The sequence below is a fragment of the Eumetopias jubatus genome, unplaced genomic scaffold (assembly GCF_037043125.1).
Source record: "Eumetopias jubatus isolate StellerSeaLion01/CBP00866 unplaced genomic scaffold, mEumJub1_p1.0 scaffold_1, whole genome shotgun sequence".
NCBI classification, from domain to species: domain Eukaryota; kingdom Metazoa; phylum Chordata; class Mammalia; order Carnivora; family Otariidae; genus Eumetopias; species Eumetopias jubatus.
Genome location: NW_028274807.1, coordinates 164054105 through 164074807, shown reverse-complemented (window position 1 = coordinate 164074807; position 20703 = coordinate 164054105). Strand labels below are relative to the sequence as shown.

The 20703-nt window shown below is 58.2% G+C and overlaps 1 protein-coding gene across 1 annotated transcript in view; it reads right to left on the bottom strand.

The window, feature by feature from the left end:
• PLXND1 (plexin D1) overlaps nt 1-8764 on the bottom strand; it is a 58028-nt gene extending 49264 nt beyond the window's left edge. Inside the window, exon 1 of the mRNA XM_028101695.2 lies at nt 7445-8764. Within this exon, the coding sequence (XP_027957496.1) occupies nt 7445-8764 (1320 nt within the window). The remainder of the gene's footprint in view (nt 1-7444) is intronic.
• Between the last annotated feature and the right edge of the window lie 11939 nt (nt 8765-20703).

Genomic DNA, 20703 nt, shown 5'->3' with positions numbered 1-20703 from the left:
TTGTAGGTTAGGGATAACACTCATCTCATTCCATTTCCGGGGCGATTAAAAGACTCTAAATAAAGAGCTTTGCAATGTGCCTGACGCAAACCCCCGAGCAACAACAGCATTACCAGCGGTCCCACTGGCGCTGAGAGAAGCCGTTCCAGGACAGCAGGCGGCACCTCCTTGCCACCCCACAGCCCAACTCAGATCGGGAAACTGAAGTCCGGGAAGGGCGCGGGCCCCCACAAGGCCTGGGGCTCAGGCCCTCATGCTCCTCCTCCATACACACCACGTCTGTTCTCCCTCCAGCAACCCGAGCACAGAACCGGGCCTTCATGTCCAGGAGAAGCAGCAGCCATGGGCCAGCAAATCTGACTCTCGTAGTGTTTTTGCAGGGGCTGATGCTGATTCACACAGCCTCTGCTGAACACCAGGCTGCCCCGTTCTTCCCAATGCTGAATCCATTTTTCAGATGGGGAAAAGGAGGACCAGAGAAGGTAAGTGACTTGCCTGAGGCCACAGCTAGGAAGGCACAGGGCTAGGATTTGAATCCAGGGAGTTGGTGCCAGGGTCCAGCACTCATGCACCCTCTGGGCCTGCCTGGGTGTGGCTGGTCCTAACTGTGGGTATGGCTAGGGCCGGACAGATCTTCCATCCCCTCTCCTAGCAAACCCTGGATGGCGCCGTACTGCCCTGGAGGGGAGGCAGCCTCCCAGCCCCAGTACCCACCCAGCACTGGTCCAGGGCTGGGGTCAGTGTTGAAAGAGATTTGTCAAGTCATCGTACAAACTGACCACATCCTTCACTTGCACACTCAAAGGGCCAGGAGGCTCACTCCTTCCAGAATCCAGAGGATCACATTTTTAGACATGAATGCAACTAGTACTTCCCTGCCTTCCCCACTTCCTCAAAAGGCCTGGCCAGCCCCAGCCTTGACAGACGCCCCGGCCAGCCTCCCCCTACTCTGGAACTGAGTCACTGCCCCATCAGCTCCCAGCTGCCATCGGGGGCCTGTGGTGCTGTCACAGAAGAGGGTTTTGTACAAAGGGCCCTGCCCAAGTCTCCATGGGGCAGGGTAAGCAGAACTCCCAGCCGAGAGCTCACAGCTAATACTAGCCATTGCCCACCATGGACTCTGGTGCCAGCTAGCCAGTCTGCGGATCCCCCTTCCTGTGAACCAGCCCTGTGACTCTGGGCCTCAGTTTCCCTATCTGTAAGCTGGGGATAACAGACCTTCCTGCCTCATGGTGGGGGGCTATGAAGTCAAACACACTGGTGCTCGTGAAGGGCCAACATGGTGACCCCGCTCAGAACTGGGAGCTCAGCAATGTTTATTATTCAGCCCCAGAGAGCTGACAGGGCACCTACCCTCCGCACACCCCTCAGGCCCACCAGATGCCCAGGCGCCTGCCCCATCAACGGCAGTGAAAACATGCCCCCTCTCTCTTTGTCAGCCTCTGTCTTCCTGCCTCTGAGCTCACTCAGTGGGGCGGCCCTGGACACACCCCCGCCTCACCCCTCTGTCTTGCCCAGCCAAGTCACCTTTAGGACCTGGTGTGATTCCATCTCCTCCAAGGGCCTGACCCCCCTCCTCTGTGCGCTCCCTGCTCTGCTGGCCCTTTGACACATGCTAAGCTCATTTTTCTCAGATGTAGCTTTCCCTCCCGTTATTAATACCTCCACCTGCCATTTTGTGGGTACCGCATGCGAGATTTTAATCTGCCCACATCCTCAGGGGTAAACATTGTACCCTTTCACAGTGAGGAAGTATGAGGCCCAGAGAGGGTAAATGACTCACCCTGGGTCACACAGCATACGGGCAGGAGAATGGGACTCAACGTCTCGTAACTGCGAGTCAGGACTGGTGACATTCCCAGGGTGGGCTGGGATATTAACTGTCGCCTGGCCCAAGGTCTGTCTGTCTCTCTAGGCTAGAAGGTTATCCTGGCCAATGCCGCTGGAACCCCCTGAGTCCCACCAAGTGTCTGCTTTTACCCTTGGCCACAGGAAGCTCACTCCCAGCCCCCAGCCCAACTCCAAATGTAAAGCCCATCTTGGAAGCTCTGTCTCCCTCCACCTCCACCCAGCATTTCAGCCCCTAAATTGGTTCAGAAAACGCCTTCTTGAAGATGAGCACCCACCCACCGCATGCCAGTTTAAAACAGCCTGAGGGTTTTTTTTCCACCTTTACTATAAAAAGACACCTTGAAAATGCAGCATTGGCATTTCCCTGTTGGTTTTCCTTTTGACTTAAAAAAAAAAAAAAATCACAGTCACTGAAAGGTTGAGAGGAAAGATTCTGGGCAGGGAATTAGACTTGGCCTGCCCTCGCTTTGCTGGATAAGCCTGTGCCTCAGTTTCCCTCATCGACAGCACACAGCAACTTCCCAACTGGCTTTCACCTCAAACATAAATTGAGGAAAGGGATCCAAGCTACACACAATGGAGGATAACTTTCGCACTCACTTTCTTTCTCAAAATCATGCAACCGCCCCACATATGCCAAAAATAATCAGGGACAAAGTTGGGGCCCTCCAAAGCCTGGCAGGGTGGACAAGTTTCCCTGCTTCTGACCTTGCACCTCCGCAGCTTCTCCCTTCCCCAGCAGATTCCTGGATGGAAGGTTGGCAGCAGAGGCTAAGGCTTCATTGTCATAAAGGTGGGTGGCAGAGGACAGAGTCCTCCAGGTGAGAAGCTGGAATGTCTGAGATCACTCTGACCAAGGGGCTGGACCTATGGGGTCAAAAGACTCCCCAAGCAAGAGTAGGAGGCTGGGCTTCCAGAGGGCCACCTTGGCCACCTCACTTGAGGGTCAGATGTCCCTAGAGAACACATGGAAGGGCAGGGTCCTGCCCCCAGGTCCAGCCCTACTGAGACCACCTGCTGCTAGAGAAGTCAGGCCAGACGGCTCTGGGAGAGAAAGGGATTCCAGGTGCCTGGAACTCCTCCAACACCCCCAGACCAAATCCATCCTCTCCCCCAGAGGCACCCCACCACATGCCCTACTCTGACAGCACCAACTTCCATCCCGATGCTGGACCAGACTGGGCAGCTTCCTGCTCCCCCCGTCCAACCCCACCTCTGGGGCTACATCCTGGCACCTCAACCTGGCCGGAACGCACTGCTTCCCTCTATGCCCTCAGACCAGGCCCTACACAGCCCCCGGGAACAAGGCCGGACCTGCCGCCTCCACCACCGCGCCCAGGGCCCACCACAGGGCTTGGCACACAGTAGGTGCTCAAGAAATATTTGCAAGTAAGTGAGTGAATCTCTTGCCTGGAAGATAGCACCAACCCTCCAACTACTCTTCCTGCATCTCATCTTCCCTCTCACTAGCCACCTAGGGACTTTCTAAAATAATTATATTAAAAATAATCAGAGTACAGTTGACCCTTTGAACAATGTGGGTTTGAACTGTGTGGGCCCACTTATATGTGGATTTTTTACAGGACAGCACTGTATGTATTTTTCCTTTGTTCCGATTTTCTTCATAACATTTCCTTTTCTCTAGCTCTCTTTCTCATAAGGTTACAGTGTACAACACACATTACATACAAAATATACATCAATCACTGTTTATGTTACTGGGAAGCCTCCCAGTCAACAGGAGGCTATTATTAGTAGTTATGTTGTGGGGGAGTCAGAAGTTATATGCAGATTTTTGACTGTGCAAGGGGGTAGGCACCCCTAACCCCTGAGTTGTTCAAGAGTCAACTATAATTGCAAACATGTGTACCAGGCACTCTACTAAGAACTTTACAGGTGTTATCGCCTTTAATCCCCACAACAGTCCTGTGAGGTAAGTACCTTCTTTTTTTTTTTAATGATTTTATTTATTTATCTGAGAGAGAGAGAGAGCATGAGATGGGGGAGGGTCAGAGGGAGAAGCAGACTCCCTGCCGAGCAGGGAGCCCGATGCAGGACTCCAAGATCATGGCCTGAGCCGAAGGCAGTCGCTTAACCAACTGAGCCACAGGCGCCCGAGGTGTGTACCTTCTTATTGCTCCCATTCTACAGAAGAGGAAAGTGAGGTGCTCATTCAGATCACATTACTCCTCTAGCTAAGACCCTTCATGGCTCCCACATCCCCAGGATACAGTCCCAACTCCACGATGCAGCCTCCCTACACCCGCAGGCCCTGCCCCCTTCCCCCAGCCCCTCTCTCACATCCCCCCCACCCCCCACTGCAGGGACCACCTTCAGTTGCTCTGGCCCACCTTGCTGTTTCCTACCTCCAGGCCTTCACACAGGCTGTTCCCTCTGCTGAGACCCTTTTGTCTTCCTGTGCCAGCTTCATGTGGCTAACCCTTGCTCATCCAACCACCTCCACGTTGATAGCACCTCCCCCAGAAGCTATGATGTCCCCTCCTGGGGCTCCCTCTGTCCATGTTCTCTTATCACCCGCCCCCTGGCCCCCTGGGCTCTAAGTGCCTGGCCACACCTCTGTCCTCTGCTCACCTGCACGGGCCACAAGAGCAGAAACTGAGTCACCACTGGTCTCCAGCACACAGTGCCAGGCTGGGGAACACAGCAGGGGCTTAGGAAATGTCTACTGAGGCCTTCATCTAGGCTAGAGGTGGGAAATGGTGGGGTATTTACTGCTGTAGAAGCCAAAAGGGGTCAGCGCTGTCCGGAGCTGAGCCCAGAGCGATGTTAATAAGGCCCTTGGGGTATTGGCAAGAACAGCAGGCAGCTACCAGCTGCTACTATGTTCCAGGCACCACGTGCTTCACATTAACTCATTCATTTAGTCCTTGAAGCAATCCTTAGGGGTTTGTTTTTAGTGTCCCCACTTTACGGAGGAGAAAACTGAGGCTCAAATAGGTTAAGTCACTTGCCAAGGTCACACAGCTGGGAAGTGAGAGGAAGATTTGAATCTAGGGTACAAAGTCCAAGTCCTTGGCCTTTCACTGGGGAGCTGGCAACAGCCGGGAGCTGGAATAACCATGCCCCGCCCCACCCCGACCCAGGGCTACGCTAGCTAGAGGCCCAGACCTGGGGCCGTGGACACATTTGGGAGATATGGCCCAGCAGCACTGTCCTGTGCCCACAACTAGGCAAGGGGAAGGGGAGAGGGGTGTGGAGGACACAGGGAGAGTGGCTGAGGAGGGCCAGAAATCAACCCCACCTTGGGGTAGGGAGAAGGCCAATGGCCACTCTGTCCCTGGGGCTGTGTCCCTGGAGAGGCCCTGCCCCTCTAAGGAGAAGGAAGCCCCAACCCCCTTCAGCAGAGTGAGTCACTGCACCAGGCCAGGCTGGGGACCGTGGGAACCAGGCCGGTTCCTGCCAGAGGGGGAGGGGGTTATTGCAGTGGCGGCCTGAGGAATCCCATGGATCAACCCACACCAAGGGCCTGGATGGACACACAGGCCCTGGAAAGGCTGAAGGAAGGCCCAGGCACTGGCCTGACCTCAGCCTGGGCCACCACAGTAGGGTCTTCCCTCTGTAGAACAGGGATTGACTTCCCACTCACCTCCTCTGACCCTGAGACCCCCAAACAAAGCTTGTACCCTCAAACACACCCCTTTGGAGGATGTGGCTCTGCGGAGGAGAATGGTAGATGTCCCAATCACAGGGCTAGGCAGCCAGCCCTGACCTGGCCGGCCCCTGTGGGTGGCAGTCTGCCCCACTCACCCACCGTGACCTTTATTTTCAGGGCGGCCAGCCAGCTGGTGGTGGGCAGCCGTGGGAGCCCGAAAGCAGGAGAAGGAATCCGTGTTTTCTCAAAGCCCCAGTGTTGGGCACACCCACAGGGGAATTATTAATCTCATGAGATTCTTGCCTGCAGCCTGAAGACCACGGAGAAGGGACGGGGCAGGGCCATGGGGGGCCTGGCCCCAAGGAGGGCTCACCAGGAAAAGGCTGAGTTCAGCATCTGGCTGAGGGAGAAACTGAGGCTTCCTAGGTGTTGAAATGGACTCCCCCACCTCACACAAGGATGCAGAGTGTGGAAAGGGCACAGGGTCCCACCCCTCAAAGCCCCCTGAAGAAGTGACCCCTTTCTAGTGAGCTTTCTTGAGGAGACCTGCACAAAGTTCCCTTCTACACCCGTGTCATGTCCCCCACAAGGTCAACACACCACAGTGATCCCCCACCTCGGTCTAACCCAGCCCCAGCGGCCTGGGCCCCATTCCCACCCAGCCGGTTTGCTGCCACACCTGGCCCCTCCTCACTCCCACCTGAGCCCCTGGCCCTCTCCTGCGCCCCCTGCATACCCTAGGGCTGCACACAGTGCTGTTCACCTCCCTCTACTCCCCTGGCTCCGGCACTTCCCCACACCAGCCACCTGACACTCCTCCAACACACTGGCGCGCGCGCGCGCGCGCGCGCGCACACACACACACACACACACACACACACACACACACTCTGAGCTCCGTGTCCATTAGGCAGCAAAGGATTAGTGATGTTAAAAACACAGATGAGGCCAGACAGCCTGGATTCAAACCCTGTCTCTGCTGGTTCCCAGCTGTGTGATCTTGAGCAAATTATTTAACCTCTCTGTTCCTTATTCTTCATCTGTAAAATGGAGATGAGAGTAGAGCCTACCTCAGAGGGTTGCTGTGAGAACCAAGCCAGTTATGGCATATGAGGCACTTAGTGGGCATTCCACAAATGTGGTCGGCTAGCCCACAGCCCCCATGACTGGTACTTGCTAAGTGCCCAGTATATATATATATATATATGTGTTGAATGAGTGAATAAAAGTTGGCCTCAGGAACACACCTGTTTGCCAACCAGTGGTCTCCCCAGAGTACCTGCTGGTTCCCAAACATCTGTGTTCCCTGCCACACACATCCCACTGCACACCCAGGCCCATCCTGCTGCCCATGTCCCTCTGGGACACTTCTACCTGCCCTACACTCCTGCATGACCAGCTGAGCGACACACAAATCTGGTGCATATGCCCCTGTCACTCCCTCCTTGCTGCCCCTCACACACATCTGCAGGGCCCTGGTGCACACCTGCATGCCTCCCTGCAAGCCAGCCACACCCAAGCACACATCGGCCAACTCCCAGGGCAGCCCTGATAGGCTCACCCAGCCAGCGCGGGACCCACCTTTGGGCAGACATGCACTCGCTTGTTCGGCACTCAGCACACACCTAGGACCACCACCCGCACACCTGGGCTATAGATGCGCCTTTGGCTCTCTCCAGCGCACATCTGCAACCTCGACCCCTCCCGCACACCTAGTCATGCTCACCTGGAACCCAGCACTCCCCTGAGTGCCTGCAGGCGCACAACTATACCGTATTTGCACCAGTGCCCCCACCGTGGCTGACACCTGGGTCCCGGCAAATGCACCTGTGGCCCAGAGTACGTTCCTGGGTCTCCACACGCGCGTCTGGGTCCCACACATTCACACCTGTGTCCCGCTCAGCGCACAACCCGCCCGGTCACCTGCACGCTCTCCCTCCTGCCCCCGCCCTGGGCGGGTGTCCGGCTCCCTCGGCGTACCTGGATGTTGCGCTTGCGCTCGCAGGCCGGCCCGGTGCCCTGCACCACGCTGTCGAGCACCGCCACCACGTCCGGTGCGGGCTCCACAAAGCAGGCGTTGCGCGCGGCGCGGATGGCGGCTTGCACGTCGGCGAAGCGGAAGGCGCACAGCGCGGCCGGAGTCGCGCGGGCCGCGGGGGACCCCTGCGGCCGCTCGAAGACCGCGAAGAGCAGCTCGCGCGCGGGGAAGACGGACACCAGGCGGCTGTAGAGGTCGCCGCGGCCCGCGCCGCCCGCGCACTGCAAGCCCAGCTGGATGTAGGACTCGGTGAGCTTCTTGGCGTCGCCGCCGGCGCCGCGGGGCAGGCAGATGCGCGCCAGCAGGCTCCGCGCCTGGCTCTCCTTGTCGCCCGCGCGCGCCTCGCTGTTGAGCGCCAGGTACGCGTAGGACGGGGCGCCCGGCGGTGGGTCGGGCGGGTGCAGGAAGGCGCGCACGAAGCCCAGCTTGTGCTGCTCCTTGGCGCCCTGCTTGATCTTGAGAATGTTGTCGTCGGAGGGGTTGAGGTCGAAGGTGAAGAGTTTGGCCAGGTCGCCGCGCGCATCCAGGGAGCGGATGGCGATCTCGGGCGTGTTCTCGAAGCGGTGGTCCTCCAGGCTGCGGTTGCGCGGGAAGAAGGCGCTGCCGTAGCCGGTGTACGTGGCGCCCACCAGCAGGCGGCTGCCCCCCGTGCCGGCGGCCGGCGGCAGCACCAGCCCCACGGTGGACGCGTTCGGGTGGTTGGCCGCCACGTTGAGCATGCTGGGGAACACCGTGACGGGCTCGGCGGGCGGCGCGGCGGGCGGGAAACGCACGGCCACCGCGGAGATGTTGCCCCGCCGCCGCAGCTGGCAGAAGCCCTGGTAGATGGACCCGCACACGACCACCAGGCCCTGGCCGGGGTCCAGCTGCAGGATCTTGTTGTAGTTGTCGGTGAGGCGCCGCGGGTGCTCGCACGAGGCCTGAGGCAGCTGCGGGGCGTGACACAGCGGGCTGTCGGCCACCGGGCCCACGGCCGCCTCGGCCTCCAGGCTGAGGTTGGCGCCCGACAGCTGATAGAGGCGGTTGACGGCCGCCAAGTACACCGTCCCCGCCGCGCCGTCCAGGGCGAAGTTGTTGGTGGGCGTGGGCGAGGGGAACCGGCGCTGGATCTCCAGGGCGCCGACCCGCGCCGCCCCCAGGAGCAGCAGCAGCGGCAGCAGCGGGCACGGTGACGGGGCCCGGAATGGCGGGCGCGGCGGCAGGGGGCTGGCCGCGGCGGCCCGAGCGCTAAGGGGTGCGCCGCCCGCGGCGCGACGAGCCATCCGGGCGTGCGCGGGCTGCGCGGCGCGGCGAGTGCATGGGGCGCGGCGCGGCCGGGAGCCGGGAGCCCGGAGGCGGCAGGAGGCGGGGGGCGGGCCCGGGCCGCGAGGCGCTTCCTGCCCGCGCCAGCGGCCCCCGGCCCCGGCGCCCCGGCCCGGCTCAGCCGAGCCGCGCAACACGGGGGCGGGGCGGGGGCGGCTCCGCTGCGGACACGCCCTCGCGCCCCGCCCCGGCCGCGCCCCGCCTCCCGGGCCCCCTTCCCGCCCCGGGCCCACCTCCCCAAGCGCCCCGGGCCTCCTCCCCCGGCAGCCCGCCGGCCCCGCCCGGCCCACCCGCCGTCCGGCCTTCGCAGGGCTGTCGACGGGTCCCGCCGCCCTGCGCCCTCCAGGAATCTCCCGCGCGGCGCCCGCGGCCCAAGGCTCCCTTTCCCGGCGCTGCCTCCGCCTTCGTTGCTCGTTCCTCTCGCTCGTTCCTCCCTTTTGGCCGCTTGGCCTGTCTGGCTCGGACTTGTATCCTTTTTTCTTCCTCTCTTTCTCCCGGGTCTCTGTCTCTCTCAGTGTCTCCGTGTCCGTGTCTCTGGCTAACCCTTCATGGCCCCCCAACTCCGTGTGTGTTGTCTCCCTCTTTTGCTCAGCCTCTGGCTCCTCTTCCCTCTCTCGGACTTGCTTTCGCTCTATGGGAAACCACCCGTTTCCCCGCTCTCTCCCTTCTGTTTTTGTGTCCCTGGCGCTCCCCGTCTCTCCATGGCTCCCTCCGTCTCCCGCGTCCCTCTCTCCTCCATCTCTGTCTGCCCCCATTCTCTCTGTCTCTGCCTTCCTGATCCACAGCCCTCGCTAGCTTTCCCCATCTCACATTCAGAGGCTCTCCCCTAACACTCGCTTTCACCCGACACCATCCAGGCCTTTGCTGGGCCAGTTGGGCACAGGGCACCTCCTCCTCAGACTCCACGATCTGCCCCCAAAACCTCAGCCCCATAAAGGAGGGTTTACAAGTGTCAGGGACAGAGGGAGAAAAGCTCAAGGGTCAGACATATACATCAGGGAAACATGGAGAGAGGAACTATTCAGGCATGTGCCAAGCCGTGGTGCAGGCTGGGCTGGAAGAGTGACACTGAGAGTGAGGCTTTGGCCCTGCGGGAGAGGGGAGTGGCCCCGGGAGGCCCACCGTGGCCTCTGTGGAGACCCGGCCCTACGCATCTTGCTGGGCACTGCCCCTTACTCAGGACTCTTGGAAGGACCTAAAATCCTCCCAGACTTGGTGGAAGATCAGCCACGAGTGAGCGGGCAGTCAGGCCTGCTTCTCCTTTCCTAGGGCCTTTCTTCTTCCACCTGGAACAGGTAGGCACTGAGGTCAGAGGCGGGCTGCCATGGTTCCGAGGTCACAGAGCCACTATGAGAAGCATCCACGGCCTCTGGCCATGGTGGTGCCCGAACAGTGCCCTGCCAGGCACTATGCCAAGTACTTTACGTGTACGGACACACTGAGTCCTCACAGACGCCTTCTGAGGCTGTTGCCCTTATTATCCCACCTTACAGATTTGGAACCCGAGGCCCCAGAAGTGAAGGGACTGGCCCAACCTGCCCAGCTCACCTGGAGCAGAACTACAAGGCTTGAAAGCCAAAGTCTGTTGGCCCTGAGCCTCACCCAGATCTCTCCCAGCCCCACACCCGCTCTGGCTGCTCAGAATCAGGGGGCTCCCATCAGGGGCCTCAGGGCACCCCAAGGCCCCTGCTTTCAGGGTGGTCTGGCCTCAGCTCCTTTGTTTCCACCTGGCCAGGAAGGAAAGAGGGTTTCTCTGTGCCCCAAAGGGTAGGCGGGAGAGGCCAGGCCTACAGCTGTCCTCCACTTCCCTCCTTCCAGCACCTTGTCTTCCTGCTGCCCCTCATGCTGCTCTGTCCTGGCCCCCTCAGCCGCCCCCTCTAGCCCTGCTTTGACAGCGGGGAGTGTTCAGCTCTAGGAAATTGGAGGCTCTGTTTCCGGTGTCCTGTCCCCACCTGGGCTCCAGGCCACTCCAGGAACAGCTCAATAGGATGCCCCCCACCCCTAGACGGGGAGGGCTCCGCTGTTCCACCTGCGCCAGTGGACTGGGGAACCCCCTGGGGGTACCAGGGTGCTGGGCGCACCTCCCCCCCACAGAGCCCTCCCCATCAGTCCATCTGTCTGCCTCCCTCCTGCTCTTATCTTTCTCTCGCCTTCCCCACCCCATCTCTGTTTTTGTCTGCCTTCTTGCTCCTCCCGGTTACTCTCTCTCTTTGTCTCTCTCTCCCCCAGTCTCTTCCCACCCCCCCTCTCTTTCCACTCTGTCTCTTTGTGTGCATATCTCTGTGTCTCTCTGTGTCTCTCTGCCTGTCTCCCTCCCTATCTCCCACCCCTCTCTCCCTCTCTGGCCCCTCCTAGCTTCCTTCCTGTCTCCAGGCTCCTCTTGCCGCATCCTGCAGCTCCCCCCACTGAGCCTTGAGGAAAATGCTCAGGGCTGTCACAGCTCAGCCTGGCGCTCATGATTCCTGGCACTTTGGACACAAACTACCTGCAAAGCTGAGCGCTGGGGGCTCAGGAGCCACCCTGAGCTGGGGGTATGGGTATGCAGGGCGAGGTTAGACTGCAGAGGGCCCAGGCAGGGTCCAAGTGTCCTCTCAAAGTGCTGTGTTGACTAGGGCAAGGCACTTGGCCTCTCTGAGCCTCAGTTTCCTTGTCTGTCAAACAAAAACAATCATAATAGCACACAGGCCCCTGGGAGGTTGTAAGATGTAAACAACAGAACTACCAGCAAGTACAGTGCCAGGTACATGGCAGGCATGGGGCAAATGGCAGTTTCTCCCCCTGCATTGAGCAGTGGCTCACCGGGCCCCACTTCCAGCCTTGGGTTCCACAGCAACTGGTGGAGCCACTGCCCACCAAGGGCTAAGTGTTATACCCAGCACTGCCCTGCAAGATCTCGTGCCACCCTCACCACCAGCGGACAAGGCCGGGGTCATCGAGCCCATTTCATAGATGGAGAAACTGAGGGCATTGGCAAGGTGAGAACTTGAGCCCAGATCTGTTTCCAGATAGTGGATTTACTCCCCTTCTCCCATTAGCTGGGAGCTCCTTCAGATCAGCGTGGGTCACACGGCAGCCACCCTGTACCCCTCTCTGGCTGGGCAGAAGAGAAGAGGTGCTGGTAACTCTTGGTGGAAGGAAGGAAGGAACAAGCAAAAGAACCCACATCTTCCCTGGTCTTGCTAAGATGCAGGAGGTATGTCCTCCCAGAAGAGATTTTAGAGGAAACCAAGGGGAGAGATGGATGGAACCCGGGTGGGTGGCTTAGGTGACACCCAGCATTAACTAACTCGGAATTAACTAGCCCCGACTAACCAACTCTAGACCGACGACCAGCTAATCCTGAATCACACCGTGACTCGGGTCCTTTCCAGTTTTTGTTCACGACTTGTAATCACATCAAGGAGAAGGTGTCCATTTGGGGCTAAGTGTGCCTTTAATGCCTCTCTAACATTCGCCATTGTCCATTTTTAATAGAGAAAAGGTCTTAAGCTCAGTCCTGTTGACACCAGGATTCTAGAATTTACTTACAGCTCCGTATTTTCTTTAATTTGCAATTATGTTCTGGTTTTGGCAAGTGATACTGGTTTCCAAGTACAATCAGGATGTAAAAGCTTGCTTGATAAATGCATGTATTGAAGCTTTTAAAAATGATGTGCGTTAAAGACAAATACAGAGTAGGTTGTAATCCATGTGGTGCAACACACCAGAAAGATGGGCAACACAGATTTCATCCAGTACCTTTTTTAGATGAGGACACGGTGGGGCAGGTGGGGCAGGTCCTTGCCTGGACACCCCATGCTTGCTGACCAGGCTCGCCCACAGATGGCAGGTCTGGGCTCCCACCACCGCCCAGGCGGGGGCTTCCCCATCCTGCCCTGTCCATCCTCAGTGGAGCCATGAGGAGGAGGAGGAAATGTTTTTCTTCTTCAATTGGAAAAAATAACAGTAGGGCCAGGGCTGTGCTGGGAGGGGAGCCTCTTGCCTCTCTGTCCCTCGGGCCTGGCCTAAGAGAATGCTTTCCCTGCAGGAAATGCTCCTGACACGCTGACTGCCCTGAACGCTGTTTTGGTGGCAGGAAGGTGCTGGAAGCAGAAGCCTCTAGGATAGCAAGCACCCCCAGCATGGGCCTAGATAGTGCCAGGAACTATGACTGCAGCTTCTAGGGGCCTTTACCCATCTTCTCTCTCCCTGAAAGGAAGAGGTAGGTTTTATCATGCCCATTTCACAGATGGGGACACTGAGGGTCAGGAAGGTACCATCACTTGCCTATTTTTTTTTAAAGATTTTATTTATTTCTTTGACAGAGAGACACAGCAAGAGAGGGAACACAAGCAGGGGGAGTGGGAGAGGGAGAAGCAGGCCTCCCGCGGAGCAGGGAGCCCGATGCGGGGCTCCATCCCAGGACCCTGGGATCACGACCTGAGCCGAAGGCAGACGCTTAAGGACTGAGCCCCCCAGGCGCCCCGCCATCACTTGCCCATAGCTACACAGCTTGCTGGCCTCCAGACCCAAGGAGTAGAGGGGCCACCAAGGCCCCTCTACTCCTTGCCTTGGAGCTGAGAGACCTGAGGTCCAGACCCACTTCAGCCCCTAACCACCGTGTGACCTCGGTGGTGCCACCTCTCTTGGAGCCTCAGTTTCCTTATCTGGAAAAGGTGAATATAATCCACCTCACAAGACTGCTGTGAGGATAGAAAAACATAGGCATGTCCTTTGTCCAGCATGTCAGGAAGTATCGGTTGCCTTTCCAGCTCTGGAACATGGGATCCTCTCCCTCAGACTCCTCGAACCGATCATCTGTACCCGACTCAGGAAAGCCCCGCCAGCCCCAGATAATGATACCATCCCTATAGCAGCTACCACGCAGCTGTGTCTTGCGGGCGCCATTAAGGGCTCAGACACGCGAGATCACCTTGTTTAATTAACCCTCTGCCGGGTCTCCCCCTACTCATTAACATGGAAGCCAAGACTCAGAGAGGTCTAGAGGCCTGCCTGAGGTCAAACAGCAAATCTGTGGCCCAAAGTGACTCCAGCCCCGTCTCTAGCCAGCCTTGCCCCTCCACACTGGATCTCCTGTCATGGCTACCGTGTCCTACTGCAGTGGCCCAGGAGGGACCAGGGTGACCCCAGAGTGGCCTCGCTGACAGGAGACACAGTACCCATCACACTAATGTGTTTGAATCATAGACAGTTGGTGCTGCTGGTGCGGCTCTGTGGATGCTTCCCCAGTGCAGATGCCATGGAAAACTAGGGCGGTTTACCCCCCTTTGGAGTTCTGGAGTGTACCCCTCCTGCCTCCATTGGATGCCACCCTGGGAATGGGATGGGGAGGGGCTCAGGAGGGGTGGCCTGCCCTTGCCTGTGAGGACGAGCCCCTGGCCATTGCTCTCTGTCTTTGTCTCCCCGTGGGGCTGGAGGAAATGGTTCTCATTCCTGCGCGTGAGAGATGCCCTCTCCCAACTCCGGGCACATGCTTGCCCTCTGTGGAGCGGCTGTGGCAGGCTGGGGTGGGGACCCGGGGCCCCCATGCACCCATCCCGGGCGCCTGGCCTGCCGAGCCGCCGCGTGGCCCCTTTGTGCTCTGTGAGTCGGATAATGGGCGGCATTCTCAGACGTCCAGTCATGGGTCTGGGCCCGTGAAAGGACCCGGCAGCTCTACACTGAGGCCTCTGTCCAGCAGCTGCTAGGGAGGGGCAGGCTGCCCCAGGGGGCCCCACCCACATTCCCAGGCTCCAGCCCTCTCCAGGGGACAGCCACCCGGGGCGGGCTGGCTGGGGGCAGGTGATTCCCTGAGCACACAGCAGGTGCTCCGTGAATGTGGCCCTGAGGCCAGGAGCCACAGGGAGGCAGGGGAAGCCCAGAGCTGAGGAGGATGGGGAGTCGTGTGGGCCGGGCACCTACCGTACACTAGACATTGCCCAGCCAATCCTTGCAAAATCCCCGAGGGCCTGTGCTGTTGATCCCATCCGATGGATGAGTAAACTGAGGCTTGGAGAAGCAAGGCAATAGCTCTGGATTTGAACCCAGGTCCATCTGACCATGCTCATTCCAGCAGATGTTGAGTAAGCACCTACTGCGTGCCTTGGGGACACAGCAGTGACTATGCCCTCCGGCAGCAGGGCTGAGGGGTTACGTAGAGGACATTTGGACAACCAGGCCCTGGGGGAGCAAGCAAGGCAGGCTTCCCAGGGGAAGTGGCACCTGAGCCAGGTTTATGGAGCACTCACACGATTATTGAGTATCCAACATGAACGTTGTCTCCTCTCTTCATGCTGCAGAGACTGTGAGGCCCATGTACAGAGGGGGAGACTGAGGCTCAGAGAGGGGAAGTGACTTACTCTGGGCCACCAAGCTGCTAGGGGTTTGAGCTGGAACTTTCACCCAGGTTTGGCTGTTCCCTCTTCTCCCAGTGAGAATGCAGGGGGATCCCCAGGCAAGGCTATGGAGTTGTCACCCTGTGGTCCTGGGACCTGGGTTCAGATCTCAACTCTCTGCTTCCTATTTATGTGACCCAGGGTGAGTGCCTTCAACTCTCCAGGTCTCAGTTGTCATGCCTGTGAAATGGGTAGAAGAGTCCCTTACCTCTCCCAGCTGTGGGGATCAAATGGGATAATCCCTAGAGAGTGTGTAGCCAGCACCTGGCCCTTGGTAAATAATCAATGACATTTATTATTAAAGACATTGACGGTAAGGAGGTGTTGCTCCCACAATCCCCCCAGCTCTGATTTTTGGAAAGTCCTGCCCTTCCCCTGCCCTAGGGCCGGATGGAACTCAGAGCTGGTTTGGGTTTCGGTCAGATTTCTCCCTGTCCTGCCTCCTCCCACCTGCAGCCAGGGCCTCATCTCAAGACCCTTTTGCTCCCTCTCAGACTACACCCTCCTCTGGGCTTCAGTTTTCCCTTCTGTGAAACGGGATGATATGTCTGCCCCCTCAACAGAGTTGGCCAGTGATGCTCGGTTGCTGCTCAGGGTGGGAGCTGGGTCTTCCCTCAGTGGCTTCCTGGAATCTGTGCTCCTCCAGACACCTCACCCGCCCCCCAAGGCCCCCCACCTCTCCTCTCACTGAGCAAGTGCAGGGCAGGTAACAAAATAACAATCACTGCCACTTCCATGGCTAGATTCCGGCCGGCCCCGTTCTAAGCACCTTGCCTCTATTCCTTTATTGAAACCTTCCAACAGCCCCTCAAAGAAGCTGCCATTATCATACCCATTTAGTGGTAGGGAAACTGAGGCACCAGGACATGCAGTGACTTGCCTGAGGTCAGCAGCTGGTATATGGAGCCTGGATTCCAGAGTCCTTATTCTTTTTTTTTTTAATATGGTTTCTTTTTTTTTTAAGCTTTTATTTATTTATTTATTTGAGAGAGAGCATGAGAAGGGGGAGGGTCAGAGGGAGAAGCAGACCCCCCGCTGAGCAGGGAGCCCGATGCGGGACTCGATCCCGGGACTCCAGGATCATGACCTGAGCCGAAGGCAGTCGCCGAACCGACTGAGCCACCCAGACGCCCCAGAGTCCTTATTCTTAGTAACACAGGGTGTATGGGAAAGGCTGGTATGGATGAGCAGGGCCCAGGTCTTACTGGCCCCATGGCCTACACAAGTCTGTAAAGAGAAACCAGTGTCCAGGGAAGATGTGTTTCCAGTCTTGTTTTCTTGGTGAACTTTTATGCTTCCCTCAAGACCCGGCCCAAAGGTCACCTCTTCTGAAAAGTCTTCCCTAATGAACTCCTAGGCATCCCTCAGGCCTACTCTAAATGCCCCTTCTGAGTAGATTCCACAAGCCCTGAAGCAATATTAGAAGCTTCTCCTATCGAATCAGTTACCACACAGCATGAAGGCATCTTCTTCCCCAGTGGACTGAGTGATGCCCTGGATCTTACAGCGTGAGACACATGGTCACTACGTTGGGATGGACGGATGGCTGTATCACCACCCTAGGACATCTGCCAAGCAGACAGAATAGTCCTGTTTTTTGCTGGAGGCCCCCCTCCCTGGGCATTGCCAGACAGACTCTGCCAAAGCTGCCTCCTGAGCCCTATTTTGTCCCTGTGGCCACACAGACCATCCACCTTCACAAGACCAGGCCATCCTGCTCTGCCCGCTCCGGCTTGGGAGACCTGCTGGCCCTCAGAGTGACTCCTCACACCTGATTCCCACGGCAGGTCTGCCCCCTCCATTCCACCTGCACACCCAGGCAAAGCCCTGGGTGGAATAAAGCACAGGACCGGAGCCCTTCCTTCCTTTCTCCCTCCCTCTCTCCCTCCCTTCAGCGATCACTGACTAAGCACCTACTACTACCAGGAATTGGGAATGTTATGGGGAACCACAGGCATGGTCCCTATCCTCAGCTCAGCCTCATGGGGGAGCCGATCTTTAATCAAATAACTCAAATAATTATGTCACCGCAAAGGGCCACCTGTCCTAAGGAGAAGTGATACCAGGTGGTTCTAGGAGAGTTTCTCATAGACAGATGAGCCCACCTTGGCGGTCAGTGAGGGCTTCCCCGGGGCAGAGGCCCTTGAGAGCTGAGATCTGCAGGATGCTGAGGGGTGAGGGACGTGAAGAGAGAGCCTTCCCAGCAAGGGGACAGGGCAGAGACCTACAGGTGAGCGGCAGCCTGAGGCCTGCAGGAACAGAGTGGAGGCCACAGGCTCATGTGGCTGGAGCAGAGGTTCGGGGCGGTGGGGGGAGGAGGCTCCACCCGAGGCTGGAGGGCCGGCAAGCCCTAGGAGAGCGCTCTGTCCACGACACAAGTCTGGGAAGCCATAGATGGTTTAAGGATGCCTTTCAGAGGGAGAGGGGCAGGATCAGAATGGGCTGAGGGAGGCCAGGGATGGGGCTTCTGCAGACGGCCAGCGAGGTGATGTCAGGGGCCTGAACAGGGGCTGGCAGAGGCAGAGAAGGAAAAGATGGCCTGAGGGCTGGGTAGGAGGTGGGCTTGCTAGGCCTGGGGTAGCTGGTGTGGTTGGGGGGTGAGGAGAGGAAGGCTGCAGCCGGGGAGTTCCTGGGTCTTGGGCTTTCGCACCCTGGGGTGCCTCTTTCTGAGTCAGGAGCTGGTGAGTGGGTGATCCACAGCTCATTTGGGGGGGTAAGTCCGAGGGACCCCTCTTGGTCACAGGGAACTCCTCGGTCAGTGCCCTGCAGCCTGCACACAGATTCTACCCTGTCTGCACACTCCCAGAGCTGGGCACGTACCACCCCAGGCTGCTGGTCTGTAGGGGAAGGGTCACAGACAGCTAGCTGCCCGAGAGGCTGGGGCCCGAGCCCGCTGGCCCAGCTCCCTGCCACCAGGAGAGAGGCACCAGGGGCCCCACGGGGCTGCCCTGTTCATGAGCTTCCCCACAGCCCGCACCAGCCTGTAGGCGCCCCTGTGTGGGGGTTCCTGGTTTGTGTGTGCATGCCCAGTGGTTGGGGAGATGGGGACATGTGCACAGATGTGAGGGGACATGCACATAAGCAGGGGTGGGAGTGTGTGTGCGTGCGCGCACTCCTGCGTGCCGGGGGTGCACACTGGGGTTGGATGTACACAAATGGGGATTCAGGAACATGTGGGGGATGAATGTACAGCAAAGGTCTACTTGTCCCTTTGTGTGTGATTTCCGATGTGGAGGGATGTCCCTGGGAGCCGCTGTGGGACCAGGATCTATGGCGCCCGGTGGGTTTCAGGGCCTTGGAGGCCATCACGACCTTCTCAGGCCCTGGTCCTGCCGCTCCCAGGGACAGAGGAGGGTTTCCTCCTAAAACTCCATGATTGTTATATGACCAACGTTCAATAGCCCAGTCTGTGCTTTGTAGAGTTCAGGCTGACCTTGGCTGGCCAGCCTCTGACCTCGGATGGTCTAGCTTCTGACCATGGGTGGCCAGCCTCTGGCCTTGGATGGTCCTGCCTCTGGCCTTGGGCAGTCCAGCCCTTAACCTTGGGCAGCCCAGCCTGTGAATAATTACTCAGCCCAGCCAGAGTCCCCTCTATTGAGGAACTTGGAATTGGTTCTTTAGGGACTTTTGGGTGACGCCATTCCTCATCTTACTCAAGTGCAACCTCCACTGACCACAGCTGCGTGTCTCAGCATGAGCCACCATCCTTTGTCTATACTTCTCCCCATCCCCCAGAGTCTCTTACCCTTAGTCAGAATCTGAGTCCCAAAGGCCCGGCAGCCCCTGAGTCCCCCTTGCTCTGTCGCCCTGTCTAAATCTCCAGGGTGTCCCCAAGCCTTGGCTCTGGCTTCTTCCAGGCAGCCTTCCCAGACCTCCCAGGCTGCATTAACCTCCTCCTCTGGACTCCCGCGGGTACCTGTGCTTCCGCCATCAGAGCCCCCAAACCAGTGACAGTACCTGTTGCTCGGTTCCCCAGCAACTGGGGGGGGGGGGTCTCAGGAGCGGGATCTTACTGGGGGCATACGTCACTTGTCAGGATGTTAGACTTAAAGCAGGCTCACAAGGATGAATGAATGAGAGAATGAATGAATGGGTGAATGAATGAGAGAGGAAATGAACAAATGCTCTTCTATCAGTTCCTGGGCCAGTGCCCACTCCATAGAGCTTGGGGCAGCCTTGACCCTCTCTTCCCCCCACCCCCTGGCCTGTTGCAGATGTCCTCACCTGCACTCACCCACCTGCCAGGGAAGGTCAATACCACTTGCTCGGTCCTAGGGAGAGTTTGAGTGTCTAAAATGAAGGTTTTCCAGTGAGGATGTGACTGGACTGGGTTAAAATTGACAGGGCAATGGTTCCAGCCTTACCTCCATTCCCTCAGCTCAGGCCCATGGGCAGGGGAGGGCCACTTGGGTCCCTGAGCAGAACAGCATGGGAGGCTGTAGGGCCAGAGGGATCCCTGTTCACATCCTGCTTCACCACTTCTCAACTGGGGGACCGTGGTCAGAGCCCTTCTCTCTCTGAGCCTCTGTTTCCCCATCTGCAGAAGTGGGGTGAGGCCGTGCCTCCTGGACTCACGGGGGTCCTGTCACCCCTTGCACAGCCCCTGGCACACAGCAGAAGGTCAAGACCAACAAGGCCTGAGGTAGAAAAACAGCTCTGGAAGAAAAGCAGCTAATGTTTATTGAGGCTCCCCCGGGAGCAGACACTGCTCCAAGAGCATCACAGGGATGATTGTATTTACCACCTTAGAGGAAGGCACTTTCATTCTTTCTTCTACCCATTTTACAGAAGGGGGAGATGAGGCATGGCAGAGTTAAGTGACTCATCCAAAGTCCTGGAGCCGGACCCAGCCCCAGGCCCCCACTGCCGTGCACACAAGGGGGATCCTAGGAGATGCTGGGTGCTCTGTCCCTTCCCACACCTCCAGAGGTCACCAGCTAATCACCCTCCATCAGCTCGGGTCTCCTCCACCCGCAAGACGACTGCATCCACCCAAGCCCCACCTCCTCCTGCCTGGATGCCTCCTCCCACTCCTTCCTCTTCCTCTCCCCAAATCACTTCTCCACACAGCAGCCTGAGGGATGTTTTCAAATTGTAAATCTGTTCGTGTTGTTTTCCTCTAACTTGAAATTCTGCGAAAGCTCTTGCGGTAAAGTCCCATCATGCCCTTTTCCTCGTCCACAGTCTCTGTGTGGCCGTCCGGCCTCACTCCAAGCCCACACATGCTTCTGCTGGTCCCGCCACAGGTTGGTTCCCCTCCTGCCGCCCCACTCAGCTTGAGGGCGGTCGGACGCTGCGCAGAGCTCATGGCACACGAGTGACAGGATTATTTGATGAACGTTAGCAGACGTCTCAAGGGCATGTCCTCATTTGTCCTGTCTCCTGCTGCTGCCCCATGGCCAGACCCTCCAAGTGGGTGCTGCTACATCCCTAAATGAGCGACGGGAGCACCTTTGGGCTGGTTTCGCGTCCAGCAGAACCCAGACGTGGGTGATGAGCGGCGGATGCCCAGGCCTGGGTGGGGG